Genomic DNA, 22,724 nt, shown 5'->3' with positions numbered 1-22,724 from the left:
TAAGTAGGATATAAACGAAGTTGCTTTTAGGCCTGAAGAACACGAGTGCTTTTTCACGTAAAATTTACCTATGCAACTATATAATAATAGGACGCGAACTGTTTCGATATTATAGAATTTATCGTATGAGGTACGTGACTGAACACATTTTCACGATGAAGGCAATATTCTACAATTAGATTGAATTGCATTTTTTTTTGCGTACTTACCGACATTTGTATTTTAAGGCAATTGATTACATGTAATATAAATGCGTTGACATGATCCAGCAAAAAATAAGCTCATTTATAGTCGACACGCAACTACAAAATATTCAATGTAATCGAAGAATGAAAATGCAGCTTGTAAGACGCTCGTGTATTTCAAGCCATACTTATGATAAAACAATTATGTTAAATACTCTATTCGAATTGGAATTTTATTTATTCCTCCGTACGATTTTCAAATCTTTATTTCCTTTTCGAAATCGTAATTTGTTAATTTATAAACTTTTATGTCTCATACTTCCTACACCGTTCAAGCCTTTCCAATACCAAATAAAGAGTTCTATAAAATCCTTAACGATTAAAGGTACCGAATTAGTAACAAAAAAATTATAAAAAAGTATAAATAATTGGTTCAATATTTTTATAATTGATACCACAAATGCATAGTATTTCCAAAGGTTCCTAAATAAATTTCATTTAAATACAAAAACCCATTTAAATACAAAGAATAGAATTATAACATACATCAATGATACAATGTACATTGTGTAGATTTAACAAAATGAGAAGGTACATCAACAATGGTAAAACTTAAACAGTTTCGCAAATCATTAAAAAAACATTGCGCACGAAGTGATTTGCACAAAGGAAAATCACATTGAGTACAATACGCGAAAAAGAAACTAGAGTTGAAGTTAATAATATTTTGTTCTGGAATTAACCTCCCAAAGATATATAAATTTGTCACGTATTTCTTTTTATTACTTTCTTCTTCCTTTTACTTGTTACAATTTTTTATCACCAGCACCATAAGATGAACTTTTGCTTATTTCAGACATTCCTATTGTTTTGTGCATAAGGAGGTAAACTAAAATTAAAGGAAAATAAATATTATATTGCAAAGGACAGAATTTTTACATGCTAAATAGAAAGTATAAAAATATGTTACTAAGATACTTACACAAAAATATAATACCCACACCAATAGAAAAGTAAACGGTTGATCCAGATAAAAATAGATTAACCAAATAATAGAGCATTGGTACTAAAACTACCACAGCCCAGAAAATTGTGTTTAAGACAGTGTAAGGTCTCCTTTTTATTTCAAAGCAATCTGTTCTGGGGACATCACTCGTGGCAAAGAAATCGCCAGTTTTTATGAAACTTTCGGCCATACGATCCTGAAGAAAAAGAAAGTTGTATTACTTTTACATTTACATATATTTGCGTTGCCTAACAAAGACAACTCGACATTATACCTTCTTTTGGTAAAGCATGTAAAGCCACTTTGCCGCAGCTTCATCATCCTCTGGAATTTCCTCTAACGGAATTCTGTTTATGTATAAGTGTGCTGTGACTCCTTTCCCCAACAATAAGTTTGTAATTGTCGGTTTCACTAGGTCGTTAGGTTTAAAATTTATTTGTACATCATAAACCGCGGGGATTTTACCTCGCATGTGCGGTATACTTGCAGTGAAACCTTTTGTTCTTGGAGTTAAATGATATTTTAACACTGGAAGACCCTTCTCGCGAGCAAACTTCTGACTGGCTTCTAGTTTCTTTGCTGTGAAACGTGTTCCTTCAGCATTTAGCAATAACTGAAACAATTTACGCCTAAGATAATAATTTGAAAGTAATACATTTAAAAATAAAAACGTCAATTTATGTATATAGAGAGTATTGGTACCCATATACTGTCAGGATAATCTGCAAGTTCGCTAATCTGAGAACCAATTATTTGTTTATCTTTATCCCAACTTCTTTCTAAGAATATACTTTCTGCAAATTTCCATGCCCAACCTAATGTTGGAATATACTGTATTGACTTTTTGGCATATGCTTTGCAATTCTGAAACACATATATTTTCAATAAAAAACCTACTTATTACTAAAATCTAAATATATCTTTTCAATTTACATATAATATGCCCATTACTTACACCAAGAACACCAAGTCGCTCGCAAAAACACCACCCAATAAGCCAGTCTATTTCATAGGTGTGATTCATTAATAAATATGCATGCTCTTTCCCATAGTATTTCTCAAAATCTATCTTATCTATATACAATACTACATCTGTCCCAGACCACCAATCTGTTACAAATACCAACTCTGAAAATTGAATTTAAATATAATTATACTTCCTATTCTTTGATTATATTTACTTTTATACATGGAGTAAATTCAAGATAATTATGATTTAAACTGGAAAAGAAAATGAATAAAAATTTGAGTATAAAACATTTCTAAAATGCAATTAAATAAATATAGTTATAGAAATAGTACATATGAAAGATAAAGTTAACTTACGGCTATAAAAAGAATAGCAGAGATAATAATTAATCTTCCGATAAAAATATCTGGAAAAGGGCCTAAGACCAAAGTATAAAAGGCATTGGAAGAAATTAATTATCAAACCCGATGTAAAAAATATGATAGCAAACATCAGGTGAATAACTGTGGACTGCTTTAAGCTTGACAGCATCTCCATTATAGTAAATTTTTTATGTGTGCGTTTAACAAAGCAAAAACATATGTATATATGATTTGCAGATCTTGAAATGTTTTGTGCCTGAAACAAACAATATCATTTCTAGATTACAGTGCATTTTACTTTTAAAAAATAAGAAAAATGCCAAATCTTATTTTTATTAAACAAAAGTATTTTGGAAACTTAAATGAAATTCTTCACAAAATAGTTGAATATACACTATATAATTATTCAAATCTAATGCAGTTAAAAATACATCCAAGTAATTTTTAAATTATAGGAGTCTAATTAATTTGAATGAACTTTGAATTAATATTTGCAATCTACTATAAAAGAAACTATTTACATGTAATATTTATATATTTTATAATAACAATATATGTCATTCTAATTTCAATGATTAATGTAGCTGAAAGAAAACAAACAACATATAAAAATAACTTAAATGAATTAAAAAATTTGTAATGCATATATATAATATATACAAAATTTGATAAGATTAAACAAAATATATTTTAATAAAAATGTGTCAAGCAGGTAAACAGATAAGCAGATAAATAAGTTGATTATTTTATTTTAAATATAAATGTTGTAACATTTATTATACAAGGGAATAGGAATAACGATTTACAAAATACAATAAGTTGAAATAATTATATATTTTATTAATTCATTATTTCCATCTCACTCCGTATCACTTGTATAAACACCAGTTCAAGAATGCATTATGTAATCCTTAATACATAACACTTAACATGAATATCATGAATTTTAAAGAAATTAATATAATTCCTTTTTTATAAGTATGCATGTATTAACATAAACTTGGGAAATTTCGTTAACAGTTACCTATATATCATAATTAAAGTCGAAAGATTTAAAACTGCTAATGCATTATTAATGCATTCAGCACATTATATTATTATTGATAGCGTTAAATAAATATCAAAACCTAACCTACTTACACTTGCAGAAAGTGTTTTAAAAAATTCATTTTCTAATGAAAAGTATTGTTACCAATTATTATTATAACTGTCACTGGTAATAAAATTAAATCATTTAAAAGAATAATCATTAATAATCAATTAATAATCATTTTACATTAAAAAAGAGATCTACATTAAAGTAGAACAGTTTAATAGTACACTGAAAATACAGTGAAACAAACTATTTTTTTTAAAGAACTATGTAAAATCGTATACACAATTTTCAAAATACATTGTGTATTTGTAATGCTTATTCAAGATTCAGAAATAAAGGACGAAGTACATTAGAAATTTTCCACAAAAAATAAACTCACCCGTCTCAAATCATTTCTAGACTATCGGTATAACCAACCCTCTCATATGGAATGAACTGAGATATAGTAACAGACGACAAATCTTAAAGAATGCGTAACTTAAGCGTGTCCGAGTACGAACGGAGGGAGATCATTCAAAATTGATTGGCTAAAAAATACAACAGTTAACAGTTAATAAGATACTACTGATTAGATAAAAAATTTTAATCAGCACGACTGTTACATATTTTATTTATTAGATGACAAACGGAAAACCGCAAGAAACCAATGTCAAACAAAAATATTACTAGCCTCTAATTACATGCGGAATCCTTGCAAGTCAGTACTTAAGTAGATAAATAGATACAATCTGTCTCTGTTTCTCTGAATCTTATGTAATAATATGTACATAAAAAAAAAAAGTATTACAAAATACATTGTCGAAAACGAAGACAATTTTCAATATTAACACAGTGTATTCCTGGAAAGGTAAATATTCTTTTGGAACTTTTAATGTTCAAATTCCTAAATTCGATGTTCCGAAGATGCTATTCTAGTTTTATAGTCGTATAGTTTCATCACTTCTTACCGGTTCCTGAATAAAGGACGAAGAGGACATTCCAAACGAAAAATGGAATACATTTAGAAAAGTAGAAAGTGTGGTTATATAATTTTCTTCTAGCGCATTATTATCAAATGACTTTATAAGCTTAAAAATTCTGTTATAAATACGAAAAGTTATATTTAACAGATATTTTACAAATTTATTCTTATGAAAATTAAATATACATTTCTATATAAATATTGCGTCATTTTTATATGATAAAAGCTATATATGTTTTTTATGACACAATAATTTTTATAATTTTATATTCCCTTTACTTAGGAAAATCTTTTTAAATCATTGGAGAAAAGAAATAAAAACTTCACTTTTACGTAGTAGATATAAATAGTCGAAAGCAATTTACATTTTTAGCTTTCGTTTCCTAATAGATCAATCGCTAGATTACATTTTGAAAGTAATTCCGTAAAATATGAGTACAGGTCATTATTTTGAACTTTACACGTGACAAGGGTATTTAATCGGTGCCCGCAGGCACTCTAGTGATATTCCTCTCACGAAAAGTTACCTTCTCTGTACCTACTTCTACCTGTTTGATTGAATATCACATAGAACTGTTTACATACACAGTCTTGGACAGCTCCTTGAGTAGAGGTAGTGGGGAACGCTGTTTTCGAGTTACTAGCGTGAGGGGAATAAGTTAGCACTTTTGATCTAAGTAAGTACTTACATACCCTCTTTAAAAATAAACAACGTAGAGTTCTTTAAAGTCAGAGTAATTACAAAATGATTCTTCTATTTGTGGTGTCAAAAGTATATAATGATTATTTAGAATTTATAGATTAAGTCCACGATAAGAAATTTGATATTTTTATCTGGAAAGTTTTTTCTCAATATTAATTTGTTGCTTTCTTGGAGTTACAACATTCTACTGTAAATTCAAAATTGATAGCCGTTTTATTATTAACTTTCTACCAGTTTTTTACCTGCATTAGGTTGATAGCATTGTGTTATGTATTAGCCAATCAGCGCTAGTCTTGACACGCCCCTCGAATATTCGTTTTCGGTGACTGAATGCGGGTTAGAGGGTAAACAGTTTCGATAAATTTTTCATTGATTTCGTAATTTTTATTGATTGATGCTCTGATCGACGCACGTAAAATTTTTCAATCATTTAAAATGGTGAGTTTAACACTCTCTAATACTTACTTTAACATTACATTTTTTTGTTAACACTATTATCAGAAATCATTGTTAAAGCTAATAATAAACAGTTTTTGTCTGAAGAAATTTTGATTTCATCGAATCTTCTACTTATGATAAAATTTCTAATAGCTGTTTAACGTGAGAAGGATTGTTTTCTCATATTTTTAAACTCCTGAAAAAAATTTTCATCTAACCTCAAATGAAATAAATGTCAAAATGGCGCTCCCCATTGACATACATTAAAATTTCGGTTTTTCGATGATTTTGAAAAGTATTTAGACCATTGAATTGATGTATATGTTTCTTATTTATTTTAACATTAATAATCATTTGAGTTATTTTAATTATATGTGAAATTGTTTGGTTATCTCGAATTAACTTTTCAGTAACATTATTACATTCATATCAAAGTCATGTAATTGAATTATTCCATGACATGAGAGTAACAAAAATATATTATATCGAAAGTTAACTACTATAGTATGAAATTAGTCTTCATCAAAATTCAATCGAAATTATTTTAAGATACAATTTACCAAATTATAGAATATTAAGAATGAAATTAAATTTACATTTACATATTATTTTCAAAGACGGAGCAACAGATGGATTGTGCACTGGATTTGATGAGAAGGTTGCCACCACAGCAGATAGAAAAGAATTTAAGTGATTTAATAGATTTGGTGCCGACTCTCTGTGAAGATCTCTTATCCTCTGTTGATCAGCCATTGAAAATTGCAAAAGATAAAGAATCTGGGAAGGATTATTTACTTTGTGATTACAATAGAGATGGAGATTCCTATAGGTAACTAATTTTAAAGTATATTATAATGTTTCTTTTGATTATAATTAATAATATAAAATTATGTTATTGAGGTATATTAAAAACATAATTTTTAGATCTCCTTGGAGCAATACATATGATCCTCCATTAGAAGATGGTTCAATGCCTTCTGAAAGACTGAGAAAGTTGGAAATAGATGCAAATCATGCATTTGATCAATATAGGGAACTTTATTTTGAAGGTGGAGTTTCTTCTGTGTATCTTTGGGATTTGGATCATGGTTTTGCAGCAGTGATTCTTATTAAAAAAGCTGGAGATGGTTCTAAGAAAATTAAAGGTTGTTGGGATTCTATTCATGTGGTGGAAGTTCAAGAAAAATCAACTGGGAGAGCTGCACATTATAAATTAACTTCTACGGCTATGCTTTGGTTACAAACTAACAAGCATGGATCTGGAACAATGAATCTTGGAGGTAGTCTTACCAGACAGGTTCGTTTTTAATCAGTTTTGATTTCAGTATGATTAATTTTTGATTAAACATTTTTATATAATGATACGAAATTTTTCTAGTAATTAATAATGTACCATTGATTGAAACTGACAGGTTGAACAAGATGCTCTAATAAGTGAAAGCTCTCCACATATTGCTAACATTGGACGTATGGTTGAAGACATGGAAAATAAAATTCGAAATACCTTAAATGAGATATATTTTGGAAAAACGAAAGATATTGTGAATGGATTAAGGTCTGTACAATCTTTAGCCGACCAGAGACAACAAGCTGCCCTCAGACAGGATCTGGCAGCTGCACTTCAAAGGAGAAATGCTAATAATTGATCCTACGAGGAACATCAGTTATCCTCTGATTCTGAAGAGTGTCAATAAAAAGAAAAATAAGAAAGATACTAAATAATCGTAAATGATGAAATTAAGATTTGAATTGTTGCAATTACTGTGACAACAATTTTGGACAGTTTCCTGTGATATGCAGGGTGCAATAGTAAAGATGAATTTTTTCTTAAAGTATTAACCTCTTCGGTAGGCGCGTCGACTACAGTCGATAGCCATCCAATTAGTAAACATACGGCCGCGCATCAACTGCCGTTCCGAAGAGGTTAAACAATTTACACAAAAAAAATGAATAATTGAATATCAATTATTAATTATGTCGAGATTTGAAATAAAATATTAAGAGACATTACGAGTGTCTAAGTTTTATATATATAGGATGTGTTTAAAGGTATGTAACATCTTAAATTGATGTTAATTAGAAAACATTCAAATTGTATTATTTTCATAGAATGCAGTGTTTATGTTCCATGATTTTCTTTCGAAATACATATATAACAAATTCACGTACTTACACTTCATCTCATTGTGCACTCTTTTTTTGTATTATTTTTATTAATTCAATCATGCACGTATTAAATATGAATTTATAAAGCATTATTACGATGTTCCATACATTTTCATAGTTTTATGCATTGTTTATTTTTAATTTTATAAATCGCTATGTACCTTGTTGTTCTCGTTGAAAATTTGACATACGGGAACGTACAAGGCTATCATAGTATTAGTTAATGAATTTTTTAAAACGAAATAATACGATGTTATAAATCTGGTTGACCATATACGCTATATTCAGTCTGTGTAGGTTTTCAGTTACAAAAACATGTTCTTGTACTTGTATAAATGCGTCTAATTTTTGCAACAAATAAATTATAAAAGAATTAAGATTAATGCACGTATAGACACATTCTTGTTCCGTGTTACATATCTTTCGACATGTTCTACATGTGTGTATGTGTGTTTTTCGTGTGTGTATGTGATGTGTGAATGTGTGTGATAAGTGTGCAGCGCTCGTATAAGCGTGAGACAAATATATATATATATATACACACATATATGTTACATATATGTATGTATATACATATATATGTAATGGCACTCGTAATGTTTTTTTAATCCTTAATAATTATTAATAATACAAAATATAAGAGTATTAATGTTTGAAAATGTAGGAATATTAAAGAGAATATTTGCGAATAAATTTCTAACAGTCTCTTTCATGACTTCCTATCCAGTTAGTTAAAGGAATTAAAAAACAAATTCGAGACATCGTAATTCTGTATAAAGTGAAAATATTCACGAACAAAATTCATTAAACAAAATAACTTAAAATACTTTTGAATTAAGTTTGTTAAAAAAAAATAATAAATATTAATGTTAAAAAACAAGTTGTGAAGTATATGAATTTTTTTATTTGTTTACTGCAATTGAATTTATTTTTTCGTTGATTATTATCAGCATTAATTTTTACGTCAATTATTCTAATAGCACTTCAGTGAAATTATAAAATTATAAATATAAAAGCACTACTAATTACAAAATTATGAATTCAATGTATATATGTATTTCTAATGTATAATTTCCAATAAAAATATTTCGATACAATTTATGTAGCATTAGTGAACGGATAAACGTAACATGAGAAACACAATTAAAAAAATAAAAAAGAATTTGCGACAAAATCATTGAAACTTAAAGTTCTTACAAAATGCTATCGTAAAAATTGAAACGAAATACTATTGAAAGTGACTTCAAAGCACCGACAGCTTTTTGTTTCCTTTATTTGTCCTCCATCAACTTCTGCCGTATAAACAAATGCTCGTTGGTATTCGTTAAGTATATATTTTACGTTTGTGTTTCCTGGTTCAAATTTTATAATTGTGTACTTTCACATATAACTATGTGTATTTTCATAAACTTTACCGCTGCGTGTACTTTGTATACGTGTGTACGTGTATAATGTATTTTTGCTTGTCCATATACACCAATGCTGGTATTTTTAAAATATCCATAAACAACCGCTTCATTTTATTGTACTTTATGCTTTTATGTCGTAATAAATATTTTATGACTTACTACATGCATATAAAATAAAAGATAATATTTCAAGAATGTCTTTAAATTAAACTGCAAATGCAAACGAATATTATTTATAAATGCTAAGCAACTTCATTTTCTTCGATTTAAATACTAAAATATATATGTCCTGTCTTAAGTAACGTATTACTAGTACATCGATATCAATAAACGATTTCTCGCTAAATTAGCTATACGTGTTAATAATACATAAAATATTTTTGAAATACCATTTCACACCTATGCTTACACCGCAAATGAATAATTTTTGTTACAATTCCGATATCAATGGTCTATATTAAGTAATCCGTTAGAATCTGAATGAATGACCAGCAGTGGTATATATTTTATTAAACAAAGTATTGAGAAGCAGAAAAGAATGGTTTCCGTCTCTCGTAGTTGAAATTCGACCATGAGGCCGATTGATTCGTTTTTTTTTTGTTTTTTTTCTCGTCGATTAAATTCATTTATCTAGGTCGTCTTAATCTTAAATTAGTCTGCTTAGATTATAATAGCTTAGTTATTTCTTATTATTCATTTTTCTTACATCTTTAAATTTCCTTATTCTTTTGTTGATGGTATAGCCTGATTTTGAATTCGAGTTTTAAATATAAGACGAGAATTCTTACATTAGAACTAAAATTTCAAGTGAAAAAATGGTAGTAATTATTGGTTCAACCGAAAATTTTAGAACGTAACTTCAAAGTCTTTACTTTTGAAATCGAAAGAAGAATTTCGCTATTTGAAATAAGATATTTCAATTGTAATATGCAAACTTCAAATATTTCTTTGATGGTGTTAATAAACATAGAACAGCAAGTGACGCTACAAAAATTTATAAAAATTTGATGTAATTCTTTTCAGATCTACATTTAACGTTAATTTCCAGAATTCGTAATTGGATATTAAATTCTAGAACCTCGATTAAAGAATTACACTTGAGTCTTAAGTGACAAATATTAATTTGACATTCATCATACATTTCAAAAATTAGAATACACATCTAATTGTAGTGATTCTTATCAAATCATAATTGTAAACAAAATTGCAAAAAGTTTCAAGGGTTTAAACAACCTACGCAAGAACAAATTTCAACAAGTCAGTAGTCAATAAAAAAAAGTTACAGATTAAGAGAAAATATAAAGGACTTCTATCGAAGTATCAACTTTTTAAATGAAATTTCAATTACAGAAAACATTACTGAGAACTTAGTAGAGAGTTAGATTAACATTACGTATTGGAAAGGGTTCAAAATTATGGGATAGGAATTTAGAATCAGGTCAGATATTCTAAAACAATGAGTTTTAATAAGAAAAAAATTTGAATTTGAATAAAAAAAAAGAAGCAATTCCAACAAAATTAGGGATATCATAGGTATCATTATTCAAAGGTTGGAATTCTATCTAAGTCCATTAGAGTTGTAATTTGAGCATGGTAGAAAATTTGAAAATCAAATTTAAGAAAAACTTTAAATTTTAATCGAAGTATTTAGAGAGAAAGGGTTATTGTAAGGGAATCAAACTTTTTAGATAATTAGAATTCTAAGTGTAATGGAATTTCAAGAACGTTCAGATTGTAGTAAGAATTTAGTATAATAATTATTGTAAAACAATCGGAATTCCAATAGAAATAGAATTCTAACTACACTGAAGTTTTAAAAATTACAAATAAAGGCAAAATATTCTTTCCAAATTTCCGACTGTCAAAATTGCCTTTTAATCTCAATATTTAAACCGCCAAAACATCCTTTTTTCAAGGTCTAAGCTGATACTGTTTCCTGGTTTATTCTCTTTTATTTGTTATTCTTTTGCGTTATTTGTAATCCTCTCCTCCCTCACACTTACACGCTCACGTACGTTCGCTTTGCTCTTCCTTTCGTTTTTTAATTATGTTTGTCTCTTTCCTTTTCCTTGTTTCATTTTCCTTCTTTTTATTCATTTTCAAGTGCCCCCCACTTCTTTCCTTTCTTATTTGTTGTTGGTAGTTCTTATTTTAACCACTGATCATCTTGTATTGTATCTTAGGTTTCGCTTAATAATATATTAGCTGTGTGTGTTTTGTTTTTTCTTTAATGTGATGGTGGATTTTGGACTGAACACAATTATTTATCGATGGCAGTGTTGGTTTTGATGGCGATCACGACTTCTTCACCACAGGCTTTCAGTACAGTGCACTGGAAAAAAATGTATTTTTGCTTTTTTTTCTATTTTTTTTTCAAAATTTGCAATGTAAAATTTAATTTATATAGTTTTTACTGCAATCCTATACATAAAACATAAGTACATAATGAAGATATTAATATTTACATATAAATCAATAAAAAGGCTTCTTTACCAAACACAAATAAAACAGCCTAATTACTTTGCAAACATATTCCAAATTGCCAGTTAAGGTTAGTATCAAAAGAATTTTTATAAAATTCTAAGAGTACTTACAAGAAGCTCCTTCCCAGCCTCATGATCAGCACGTAACTGAGCACCTAGTTCACCATCAGGAATTTTCAAATCCTCACGAAGTTCTCCGTTATCAGCCATCAGACATAAGTAGCCATCATCGGATATATCTGCTAGCTGTAATATAAGTATACAAACTTTGGTTTTACTCTTTACTTTTATATATAATAATATTTCTTAACCTCTTAATAAACTAAGTAGAATGGTAAATACACTACAAATTCAGTACATCACAGAAAGTTGTCTAAAACTATATTTACTTATTTTAAATGACATTGTAAAAATTTGATTCATGATTCTAAACTACATAAAAACAATTTATATAATGCTATTTATAAGTATTATTAATATAAAAATACCTGGTAGTCTTCTCGTTTAACGAACGGCACGTCCATATTGTGCGTTGAAGGGCATATATCCTCATATTTCTTTGAAGTAAAAATGTCAATGCCTACAAGATGCACTTTAGCATGACCATGCTTTCCTGTCTTAGAAGTTGACATTTCTACGATTTTGCATGGCCGGGATTTGAGCATTACGAACCCATTTTTACGCAGTGCTGAACACTGCATTGGGTATGTTACAGAAGCACCGGAGTCTCCAGTTTCGAAGTGAGTATCCTCTATGTCTGCCATCCTTAGTTTCTTTATTAATCTGTAATTATTGACTAAAGTAAATTGTCTGGTATATGCAAGTAATTTTATGTAAAATGAAACCAATGTATAATTAATGAGGTATGAAGTCTAGAAATAATCATTACAAACAAAATTTAAAAAGTTTAATGTACATTTGTATTTAAAAAATAGAAAACTCCCTCGGTAAATCATTTCAATCAATAAATAAATTAATCTTGTTTTTTAATTTCAAAAATTAGCATGTACATATTTCTTCTAACACAAATAATGAAAATAGTAGTATTGATAAAACTATATTCATTAAGTTTGAGAACATTTTCTTGAAAAATCTTCTAAATATAAGAACATCTTTGCAACTATAGCATAAAATGTAAGGTATCATTAATAATAATATAATTAGCGAAAAATATAAACAAATTTATGAAGATAAATGAAAGTATAATTTCAGATATAAGCGATCCATGGTAAGAAAAAGCCTATAAAATAAAATTTGTAAAAATATAATATAAAAATAACTTTACTTATTTTTCTAAAATATTGAAATCATGCAAAAACACATAAGAAAATGAAATATAAGCGAAAAATATCGAATTTTAAATGCACTTTACTATGTTTTGAACTGTAGTAGTAAGGTTTTTCACTTATTTATGATCAAAATTGCATTTGAAAATTGCATTTCATCTTTAACAAACAATGTAGATACAGCTTCCCATCAAGAGTGAAAAATATCAGTAATCAATTATAGGTAAGTTGTTTGGGTTTGTAAGAAAAATACCATGCCTTTCCCAGGTATGGAATGGAAACTATATAGAATACTAAAAAGTTCAAATATTCTTGAAGTATTATAAAACCAAAAAAATAAATAGAGGGAATGAAACATCGTAACAATCAACTGACCAAAGAAAAATTTTCTAAACGAATAATTAATACGTAGATAACTTTAAAAAGCTTTTGAATAATGAACGTAAAGTGTATGAACACGTTGTGAAAGTACGAGCTAACCAAAGTTTCAACCCAACTGACAGTTCCCTAATTATCAAAGCTTTTCTATGAAAAATCAACCGGAGATCCTCGTGAAAGTCGAATTACCTTCGAGGACGAGTTTACTGCGGTTTTTTCACCGTTTTCCTCGAGAAGATGGCGCGAAAAGGATTGCGTGCGGTTCGTCGTCGAAGTTGCCGACTCTCGAAGAAGGTTCGAGGTATCACGGATATCAACTGGTTTCTAATAATGTAGCTCTTTATTTTCTGGAGCTTTCAGCACACGTTTTATAAACTTACTCAAGCGATCACAAGTCATTCAACTAGACTCACCGTGAAAAAAGGAGAACAGACTGGAGATACTCACATGTGATCAAAATGGACACTCTAACCAGAAGAGTTGGTTGCGCTTGCGCGAACCGCTAATCGGCGACAGGGGGCCACTCGAATAGATCCACGGATTCCGGCTGAAAGTCTACGTGGGGTAGAGTTGAACCTGACATTTTATTATCAGTTCATGCCAGTTGTAAATTCGATGGAATACGCAGGCGCTGTTTTGCATAGTGAAATTTGGTTAAATTAATCCAAGATGCATGCAGAATTATTAAATTTTTAATTATAAATTTAACAAAATAAAATCTATTTGTATCTTACTGAATTATTATATAAAGATTATAAATATTAATGAATATAATTAATTTCATTAAAACTTATAAATATCTTTATCTCCATGTAATGAAAGTAAACCAGTCATGCAACATTACTTTTTTATTTATAAGTCGTGACATATTTACTATGTACTTATGTTTGAAATATGTATTAAATCATTTTTAAGTATCTCTTATACATTAAGTACATTGTAATCAACCAATTTTAAAATGTAGGAATGAACTACAATATGTACTTCAATATGTACATAAATAAAAAATTTTAATTAAAATTTGATTTTTAGAAAGCTTTTACTAATAAATATTTATCTTTTTGAATTACATGAACACATTTTTTTAGGTATAAATGTTTAAATATTTAATTTGAATTAAATACAAATACAATTTAATAACAATATCAATTTATTAAAAATTGTTACAATAACAAATATGTAGGGAGAGTAGTTGGAATGACAAATTAAACAGAGTGAATCCCTTTTATTAAAGCTTCAACAGATTTAATTGGTATATCTGGTAAAATCCCATGTCCTAAATTTGCAATATAACGATTTTTGCCAAATTTTATTGCCATATCTCGTCCACGACTTGTTATTTCCTCCTAAAGAAAGAGAATTATTGATTTATTAATTATTAAAGAAACAGATGTCTATAATATAGAAGATACCTCAGAAGCATATAATGCACATGGATCCAAATTTCCTTGCAAAGTAACATCAGGACCCAATCTCTTTCTTGCTTCTATTGGATCAATAGTCCAATCTAAACCCAATACTTCATATGTTTTTGATTTTGCCAGCATTTCCAAAGAATTCATTGTTGCTCCTTTAGGAAAGGCTATCTAAAATTTAATATTTCTAATTTTAATTGATGTCTAACTTTATTTTATATACTTCAAAAGTATACTAACGATTATTATATTTTATTAACAATTACCATTGGTACTTCAGGAATACCTCCCTCCTTGAGTTGCTTTCTGACCTTTTCACTAATCTCTTTCAAATATTTAAATGAATAACTAGCAAATAATTCGTCATTAAAAAAGTCAGCATGACTTTCAAACACTTGTAGTAACTACAAAAAGAAAAGGTTTTTAATTTGTTTCGACTTACAATTAAATATCTAAAAAATTGTATATAATATTATAAACACAGAATCATACACACTTGTGCTCCAGCTTTTACTTGCATTACAAGATAGTCCACAATTACATTTGTGATCATTTGCAAAAGTTTATGAGAATCTTTCGGATGTTTATACAACCAAGATCTTGCTTTAGTCATTGTTGAACTACCGCCACCTTGTATCATGTAACTCATTAAGGTCCACTAATAATTTACAAATATACATTGTACATTAATATAAAGTATATATATAAATCAATATAAAAAAGTTTCTCCTTACCGGTGCACCAGTAAAACCAATTAATGGAACTTTTCCTTCTAATTTATGACGTGTCAATGTTATAGCATCCCCTACATATTTTAAATCTTTACATACATCTGGTTGTACTAATTTGCTTAAATCTGATGGATCATTCAATGGCTGTGGTAAAACTGGTCCCTACAATAAGAATTTATTACAAATATTTTATAATCTCTATGATGTTACTTTATAAATTATTTAAATGACATACTTTTTACTCTGAATTATATAAATTAAAAATTTTGAAACACAAACCGTTCCAGGTTTCATCTCAACTGTTAAACCCATTGCTTGAGGAATTACTAGAATATCAGAAAAGATAATACTGGCATCCAAGTCAAATCGTCTCAAAGGTTGTAATGTAACTTCAGAAGCTAAAGCTGGTGTTTGACAAACAGAAAAGAAGTCATGCTTTGATCTCACTTCTTGAAATTCTGGTAGATATCTGCCAGCTTGGCGCATTATCCAAATTGGTATACGTGTTACTGGTTCTCCATACGCAGCTTTCAAAATTAAGTCATTTTTTAATGCAGGAAAAGCTGTCTGCGCCATTATTATTGTACAAATTTATTAAAGACAATATAAACCTGTAAAATAAAATGCTATTTATTTTAATAGTTCCTTAATGATAATGAAAAAATAAGAGGATGAATTAAAGATTGCAATAACGTAAGTATATCTTTTATATATTTTTTATTCAGACAATACTTTCTTCTTACTTTATTGAAGTGTATTGACAAATAAGATAAATGTGCCGACATGAATTGCATTTTTTTACTTACATACACATTACATTTTAACCAATGATGTTACTCAAAGCAGTCATGTTTTCGAGATATATTCTGCTCTTCTATGTTTACGTTTTTGACTAACTTGACCAATCAAATATGTACTTGTAAATTTCAGAATAATGAGTTGCAATTTGAAATTTGTTTAAAAAACATTTATATTCAAATGGTAATATTATATTTAAGATTTGATTTTTCAGTTATATCTGAAAAGGAAATAAATCAGGTAATGTTTTATATTGAACAATCCTTTTGAAACTTCTATTACAATCTATTTACTTTTTAGTTCGTGGTTTAAAGCAATTGTACGTTCGCGGAAAAATTTTGAAAGGAATAACCCTGGCACGCTGTCGTGACTGTCGCGTGGACTTCTGTTTTAAGTTGTTCTGAGCAGTACCAAACACTCTTTGTTGTAAAAATAGTAGAAATAAAGGTTATGCATTTAAGTATTAAGTAATAAACTAAAATAATAAGCAGGTTGTAGATACACAAATTCAAAAATGGATTTCTTGGAATATCCAGAAGTAATTGCAGAAGTGAAAGGAGCAATGGTAAACTGCATATTATTTAAAATTTGTAGTTATTAATAAATGTTATTTTCTTCAGTAACACTTTTCTCTTTGTAAATTTCATAAATTTCATGTTGTTTTTATTATTTATATAATTCAATTTTATAAGTATTTGGGGTTAGAATGTATAACAAAAATTGTACGTTTGATATTTTTTACATTTATTTCTATTTTTCTTATACTATTATCTTTGTAATTACGTTTTATTGCTATTGTTAAATATAAATAATAATTGCGTATATAGTTATTATTTATATATTATATTTGGTTAATGTTACAAGTGTAATTATATATACATTGGTTGATTTGTTTACTAATTTATTCGTATAGACTCCAGGACGACTAAAATTAACAGATCAGCACATAATTTTCAAAAATCAGAAAACAGGCAAAGTGGAGCAAATTTCAGCGTCAGACATGGAAATGGTAAATTATCAGAAATTCATTGGCACTTGGGGTTTGCGTATATTTCTAAAGAATGGAACTTTACATAGATTTCGTGGTTTTAAGGATGCGGTAAGTAAAAATCTTTAAAATAAACAACAAATGGTTTAAACTACTTTGCTTTTCTTTGGCTTTTTGTATTTATATATATAAATGTAAAAGTTGAATAATAACATATTAAAAGTACTAGAAAGAAAAATTTTCAAGTAAATAGTATACACATAGGTAGATACTTTACTAGTAGTATACAATTTATTATGCCAACAAAATGTATAATTATAGTTAAATTATAACTAATAATTTTTATATAGGATCAAGAAAAAATTGCTAAGTTCTTTCTACAAAATTATAAGAAAGATATGTTAGAAAAAGAACTCAGTTTGAAAGGTTGGAATTGGGGTACAGCCAGGTTTAATGGTTCTGTTTTGAGTTTTGATGTTGGTCATCACACTGCATTTGAAATTCCATTGTATGATGTGTCTCAATGTAATACTGGGAAAAATGAAGTTACATTAGAATTTCATCAGGTAACTTGAAAGAAATTATATCTTATACTACAGATAAAAATTATTATTATATGTTACACATACTTTATAAACGTGTGATCTTTATATATCAATAACTTTTCAGAATGACGATGCACCTGTAAGTTTAATGGAAATGAGATTTCATATTCCAGTTAGTGATAGCGTAGATCAGGATCCTGTAGAAGCATTCCATCAACAAGTTATGGACAAAGCTTCTGTTATTAGTGTCAGTGGAGATGCCATTGCTATATTTAGAGAAATTCAGTGTCTTACACCTCGGTAAACATTTACAGTCAATCTATATATTTATTTAAAATTTACATATTGAGTCCTCTATATGCTCAATGAAACTTTTTTCATTTCAGTGGTCGCTATGACATAAAAATATTTCAGTCATTCTTCCAATTGCATGGTAAAACTTTTGATTACAAAATTCCAATGTCAACAGTTTTAAGGCTTTTCCTTTTACCACATAAAGATAGTAGGCAAATGTATTTTGTGGTGAGTGATTTTTGAACATAATATATTTTCCTGTTTTTTTTGTTTTCAATTTTCTAATTATCAACTCTTTTATTGTCATTTATATCGTCTCAGGTCAGCTTGGATCCACCAATTAAGCAGGGTCAAACTCGTTATCATTATTTGGTATTATTGTTTAATCAAGAAGAAGAAACATCTATCGAATTGCCTTTCTCTGAGTATGTAAAACAAAGCTTCATTACTACTTAGAAACTGAATTTAAAATTTATATGAAAGATTTTAGTATCTTGTTCTATTTGCAGGAAAGAATTGAAAGACAAGTATGAAGACAAATTAACAAAAGAGTTATCAGGACCAACGTATGAAGTATTAGGAAAAGTAATGAAAGTTATAATTAACAGAAAAATTACTGGTCCTGGTAATTTCTCGAGGTAAACATATCTATATACATATCAGGACACATGTAATATGTATTGAAATAGTAATACTTCAATTTTTTTTTATTTTTCTTTATTTGCAGTCATTCTGGAGCTCTTGCGATTAGTTGCTCCTTCAAAGCAGCCGCAGGTTACCTCTATCCTTTGGAAAGAGGATTCATTTATGTTCATAAACCACCGATTCATATTCGCTTTGAAGAAATAGCGTCTGTAAATTTTGCTCGTGGTGGAGGCTCTACCAGATCTTTCGATTTTGAAATTGAATTAACTAGCGGTGTTATTCACACATTTAGTAGCATTGAGAAAGAGGAATATGGGAAATTGTTTGATTTTATTACTTCAAAGAAATTACGCGTTAAAAATAGAGGCAAGAGCGTAAGTAAAATACTAAGTTTAGTATTTAAGTACTTAAGTACTAAGTTTAATACTTAAGTACTAAGTTGAAGAGTAACAAAGAATAATAAAAATATTGTTTTTGTAATAGGACAAATTGAGTTACGATAATGACTTTGGTGATAGCGATCAAGAAGATGAACCAGATGCATATTTGGCAAGAGTTAAAGCTGAGGCGCAAGAAAGAGATGCGGAAGATAATCAAGATTCTGAAGACGAATCCACTGATGAAGATTTCAATCCTAATCAAGTGCGATTTTAATAGAATACAATTTATTTTAAATGATTTGTTTTTTAGGGTTCAAACTTTTGAGGAAAATTACTTTATTTACACATGTAACGCGCATATCTTCTTTTTTAGGATGAGAGTGATGTAGCAGAAGAGTACGATAGTAATCCTAATACATCTGAAAGCGAAAATGATTCTGATGCATCTGGAAAAAGTCAAAAGAAAGAGAAAAAGGAGAAGAAAGAGAAGAAAGAAAAGAAACCAAAATCAGCTAAAACAGTGGTACCTATTAAATATTAAATGGTAAATGTTAAATTAATTCGACAATATAAAATTTGTATTTTGTAGTCAGAGAAACCGAGAAAACCTAGGAAGCAGAAAGCAGAAAAAGATGCGAACAAACCTAAACGACCCCCGACGGCGTTCATGATCTGGTTAAACAGTGCTCGAGAAAAGATCAAAGCAGATAATCCGGGCATTGCGGTTACAGAAATTGCCAAAAAAGGAGGGGAAATGTGGAGAGAACTTAAAGACAAATCTGTAAGAATATATGATTTCATTTGGTCTTTATCTGTTGTTATTATATGGAATAATAATCAGCCTATCGCATTAAGTAATGTCTAAGTAGATGTTATAAACTTTTACTATCCTTTACCTTTTCTATTCTAAATAAATTATTTAGGAATGGGAGGAGAAAGCAGCAAAGGCAAAGAAGGAATACACAGCTTCAATGAAAGAGTATGAAGCTAATGTTAAAGGAGATGGTCAAGCAGGTGGTCAAGCAGGTGGTCAAGCAGGTGGTCAAGGGAAAGAAAAGAAAGAAAAAGTAGAAAGAAAAAAGAAAGAAGTGAAGAAGGAATCTCCTACTAAACAAGTGTCAGGAAATTCTTTCAAGAGCAAAGAATATATTAGCGATGTTGATAGTAGCAGCGATGAAGATACGAAGGTATGTTCATATACAGGGCGTCCCCGAATAAGTAGGAAATATTTTGGGGGTAGCTTCAGCATATCAAAATAATAAAAAAAATTCAGATAAATGTATGCCCTTTTTTAATAAAGGTAAAGGAAGAAAAGAAACGTTCAGATGAAGATAGTGACGAAAACAAGGGAAAGAAAAGAGGAGAAAAACGTAGTGCGGTAATAATTTTATTATCTAATTATTTCATGCAATCTATTGATAATTTTAATATAAACTTATTTGTTTATAGGATGATGATGATAAGAAACCAAAGAAGGAAAAAAAAGATGAATCCGATGAAGGTAGCGATGAAGAATCTATCGAATATACTCCGCAATCTAGCGATGCGGAATCTAAGGAAAGCGATTAGTTGATAAGAATCATTGTACATAAGAATGTACTGTTAGTATTTCAGGAAATATTAAAATATGTCTGAAACTTAATGGTTTTTGAACTATAAAATTATGTTATATTTGTATTTGCCTTACTGCAATTTATTTAATTTTTTAAAATATTTGTATTTTTAAGAAATAAATCATTAATAATTAATAATTCGAGTAAATTATAATCAATCTGCATTCTTCATTAGGAAATCAGAAATTAGTAATCATTAATAGGTATTAATTTTAGGTATTATTAGAATATTGTATAATAAAATTTTGATGTATTTATAAATAAATGTACATAAATATTTTATTATTAGTTTTGAAAATATACCAAAATAGATTTTAAAAGTTCAATTAGCAACAAAAACTATTTAATCTATGTGAGAGGAAGTTGCACTAGCAAGTAAAAGTTTGACAGTTGTAGTTTGGGTTAAGATTTTCTTTTCGATAATGAACATAACCTAAAAGAAAAATCCAAATATGAATAGATAAATTTTTTAATTTAGGTAATTTGATTTCATTTTTCAAATGAATTTATTTTTAGCTTAATTCACAGTTTGTTGCTACGAGTCCTTTTATTTAAATTTAATATATTCCACAAAATGGATATTAGACGAACTATAGGATTTTATGATTTATGTGTAAATAAATCAGCGAATGGGACACAAAGTTTATATTCTTTTTTGTCAAAATTACATGAATTTGGATTTAAAACGATCGCATTGAACACTAATTTGGATGAAAGTACCGTTGTACCAGATAAGAAAAAGAAAAAGAAAATTGATGAAGGAGAAGCACCTCAGAGTATCATTCCAAATGCATTTGATATAGAAAGCATAAGAAAAGACTTTAATGGGAAATTAACAATTTTTAACCGAATTACATTTTTTTGTTCTGATCCAGCGAAAACACATATATTAAATCATTGTGCAGATTTAAAAAAGTATGATTTGTATGCTTTTGCTCCGAAAACACAAAATGCATTACAATTTGCATGTACTCAATTAAATTGTGATATAATTACTTTGAAAGCATCTTCTACGACATTCAAACTTAACAGAAAACTACATAAACAAGCCACTGAAAGGGGAGTACATTTTGAAATTCAATATGTAGATCTGATAAACGTAGAATCTAGAAAACTTACCATACACTATTCACACCTGTTTTATACATATGGAAAGAGTAAGGTATGTTGATATTAATATTTACCAAGCAATTTCTTTTTCAAAATAATAAAGAATATTGTTATTAATACAAGTATTATTAAATATGTAGTATAATTTTATAGATTATATACTTCTATAAGTTTTTTAACAAATAAAAGAATTTTAATTTAATACAATTTTTTGCAGAATGTTATATTATCAAGTGGTGCCAATGATGTCACAGTAATTAGAAACCCCTATGATTTAATTAATTTATCACGTATCCTTGGGTTGAATGAAGTGAAAGCCAAAGCATCAATATCAAATCAATGTAAAAAAATCCTTTTAAAAGCAGGTATATATTTATATATACATCTATAATTAAATTATACATTTCAAAGAAACAATAATTTTTATTCTAACATACATTTTTGTATAGTTATTTAATATTATTTTTATTATTATTTTGGGTCATTTTTTTAGAAAGAAGACGCAGGGGGAAAGCAGCATTCATAATTGAAGAAGATAAGAAAACAGATATTACAGAAAATAATGAGGGATTTTCAAAAAAATTGAAATTGTAAACATTGTTTATAAAAAAATAAACAGAAAGCATCATATATATTTTCAATGTATTCATGAATTTATTGGAATAATTTAAAAAAATGTTCAATAATTATTTAATATTTCATAATAAATAAATTATGTTAAATATTTCTGCTGAAAATCATGAAACTATATTCTAAAGATAT

At 28.2% G+C, this 22,724-nt stretch overlaps 6 protein-coding genes across 12 annotated transcripts; 3 read left to right on the top strand and 3 right to left on the bottom strand.

The window, feature by feature from the left end:
- Window positions 1-610: 610 nt before the first annotated feature.
- On the bottom strand, window positions 611-4,337 carry LOC116426531 (1-acyl-sn-glycerol-3-phosphate acyltransferase gamma). 2 transcript variants are annotated; one of them, XM_031975599.2, is made up of 8 exons: window positions 4,222-4,337; window positions 3,999-4,146; window positions 2,518-2,779; window positions 2,147-2,319; window positions 1,894-2,055; window positions 1,466-1,804; window positions 1,168-1,387; window positions 611-1,074 (listed from the first exon to the last, which is right to left on the bottom strand). In XM_031975599.2, the coding sequence occupies exons 3-8, from the start codon at window positions 2,696-2,698 to the stop codon at window positions 992-994; spliced, it is 1,158 nt and encodes a 385-aa protein (XP_031831459.1). In that variant the 5' UTR covers window positions 2,699-2,779; window positions 3,999-4,146; window positions 4,222-4,337; the 3' UTR covers window positions 611-991. The 2 variants fall into 2 exon arrangements, with proteins under 2 accessions (XP_031831459.1, XP_076226064.1); XM_076369949.1 differs by having other exon boundaries at window positions 4,290-4,310.
- A 774-nt stretch (window positions 4,338-5,111) lies between these two features.
- On the top strand, window positions 5,112-11,559 carry cpb (F-actin-capping protein subunit beta). 2 transcript variants are annotated; one of them, XM_031975613.2, is made up of 5 exons: window positions 5,156-5,257; window positions 5,535-5,721; window positions 6,339-6,550; window positions 6,646-7,018; window positions 7,134-11,559. In XM_031975613.2, the coding sequence occupies exons 2-5, from the start codon at window positions 5,719-5,721 to the stop codon at window positions 7,365-7,367; spliced, it is 822 nt and encodes a 273-aa protein (XP_031831473.1). In that variant the 5' UTR covers window positions 5,156-5,257; window positions 5,535-5,718; the 3' UTR covers window positions 7,368-11,559. The 2 variants fall into 2 exon arrangements, with proteins under 2 accessions (XP_031831474.1, XP_031831473.1); XM_031975614.2 differs by lacking the exon at window positions 5,535-5,721 and having other exon boundaries at window positions 5,112-5,257.
- Window positions 8,769-14,013, bottom strand: eEF5 (eukaryotic translation elongation factor 5). Of its 4 annotated transcripts, none has more exons than XM_031975629.2 (4): window positions 13,891-14,013; window positions 12,268-12,562; window positions 11,891-12,025; window positions 8,769-11,628 (listed from the first exon to the last, which is right to left on the bottom strand). In XM_031975629.2, the coding sequence occupies exons 2-4, from the start codon at window positions 12,541-12,543 to the stop codon at window positions 11,557-11,559; spliced, it is 483 nt and encodes a 160-aa protein (XP_031831489.1). In that variant the 5' UTR covers window positions 12,544-12,562; window positions 13,891-14,013; the 3' UTR covers window positions 8,769-11,556. The 4 variants fall into 4 exon arrangements, with proteins under 4 accessions (XP_031831489.1, XP_031831490.1, XP_031831492.1 ...); XM_031975630.2 differs by having other exon boundaries at window positions 13,857-13,976; XM_031975632.2 differs by having other exon boundaries at window positions 13,546-13,931.
- A 583-nt stretch (window positions 14,014-14,596) lies between these two features.
- On the bottom strand, window positions 14,597-16,554 carry Urod (uroporphyrinogen decarboxylase). Of its 2 annotated transcripts, none has more exons than XM_031975601.2 (7): window positions 16,396-16,554; window positions 15,869-16,200; window positions 15,593-15,751; window positions 15,355-15,516; window positions 15,125-15,262; window positions 14,856-15,029; window positions 14,597-14,789 (listed from the first exon to the last, which is right to left on the bottom strand). In XM_031975601.2, the coding sequence occupies exons 2-7, from the start codon at window positions 16,163-16,165 to the stop codon at window positions 14,649-14,651; spliced, it is 1,071 nt and encodes a 356-aa protein (XP_031831461.1). In that variant the 5' UTR covers window positions 16,166-16,200; window positions 16,396-16,554; the 3' UTR covers window positions 14,597-14,648. The 2 variants fall into 2 exon arrangements, with proteins under 2 accessions (XP_031831461.1, XP_031831460.1); XM_031975600.2 differs by having other exon boundaries at window positions 14,599-14,789; window positions 16,333-16,456.
- Window positions 16,555-16,691: 137 nt separating this feature from the next.
- Window positions 16,692-20,990, top strand: Ssrp (structure specific recognition protein). The gene is made up of 14 exons (XM_031975581.2): window positions 16,692-16,952; window positions 17,301-17,486; window positions 17,726-17,941; window positions 18,045-18,220; window positions 18,307-18,442; window positions 18,536-18,639; window positions 18,724-18,852; window positions 18,942-19,233; window positions 19,343-19,501; window positions 19,613-19,762; window positions 19,829-20,020; window positions 20,163-20,426; window positions 20,540-20,617; window positions 20,689-20,990. The coding sequence occupies exons 1-14, from the start codon at window positions 16,902-16,904 to the stop codon at window positions 20,806-20,808; spliced, it is 2,253 nt and encodes a 750-aa protein (XP_031831441.1). The 5' UTR covers window positions 16,692-16,901; the 3' UTR covers window positions 20,809-20,990.
- An 83-nt stretch (window positions 20,991-21,073) lies between these two features.
- Window positions 21,074-22,596, top strand: Rpp30 (ribonuclease P protein subunit Rpp30). Its single transcript, XM_031975612.2, has 3 exons — window positions 21,074-22,014; window positions 22,180-22,327; window positions 22,456-22,596. Exons 1-3 carry the CDS (start codon window positions 21,427-21,429, stop codon window positions 22,554-22,556), a joined length of 837 nt encoding a protein of 278 aa, XP_031831472.2. The 5' UTR covers window positions 21,074-21,426; the 3' UTR covers window positions 22,557-22,596.
- Window positions 22,597-22,724: the final 128 nt, after the last annotated feature.

Source organism: Nomia melanderi, chromosome 8 (assembly GCF_051020985.1).
Source record: "Nomia melanderi isolate GNS246 chromosome 8, iyNomMela1, whole genome shotgun sequence".
NCBI classification, from domain to species: Eukaryota; Metazoa; Arthropoda; class Insecta; order Hymenoptera; family Halictidae; genus Nomia; species Nomia melanderi.
The sequence above is the reverse complement of the archived record's forward strand: the minus strand, read 5'-3'. Positions and strand labels throughout refer to the sequence as shown.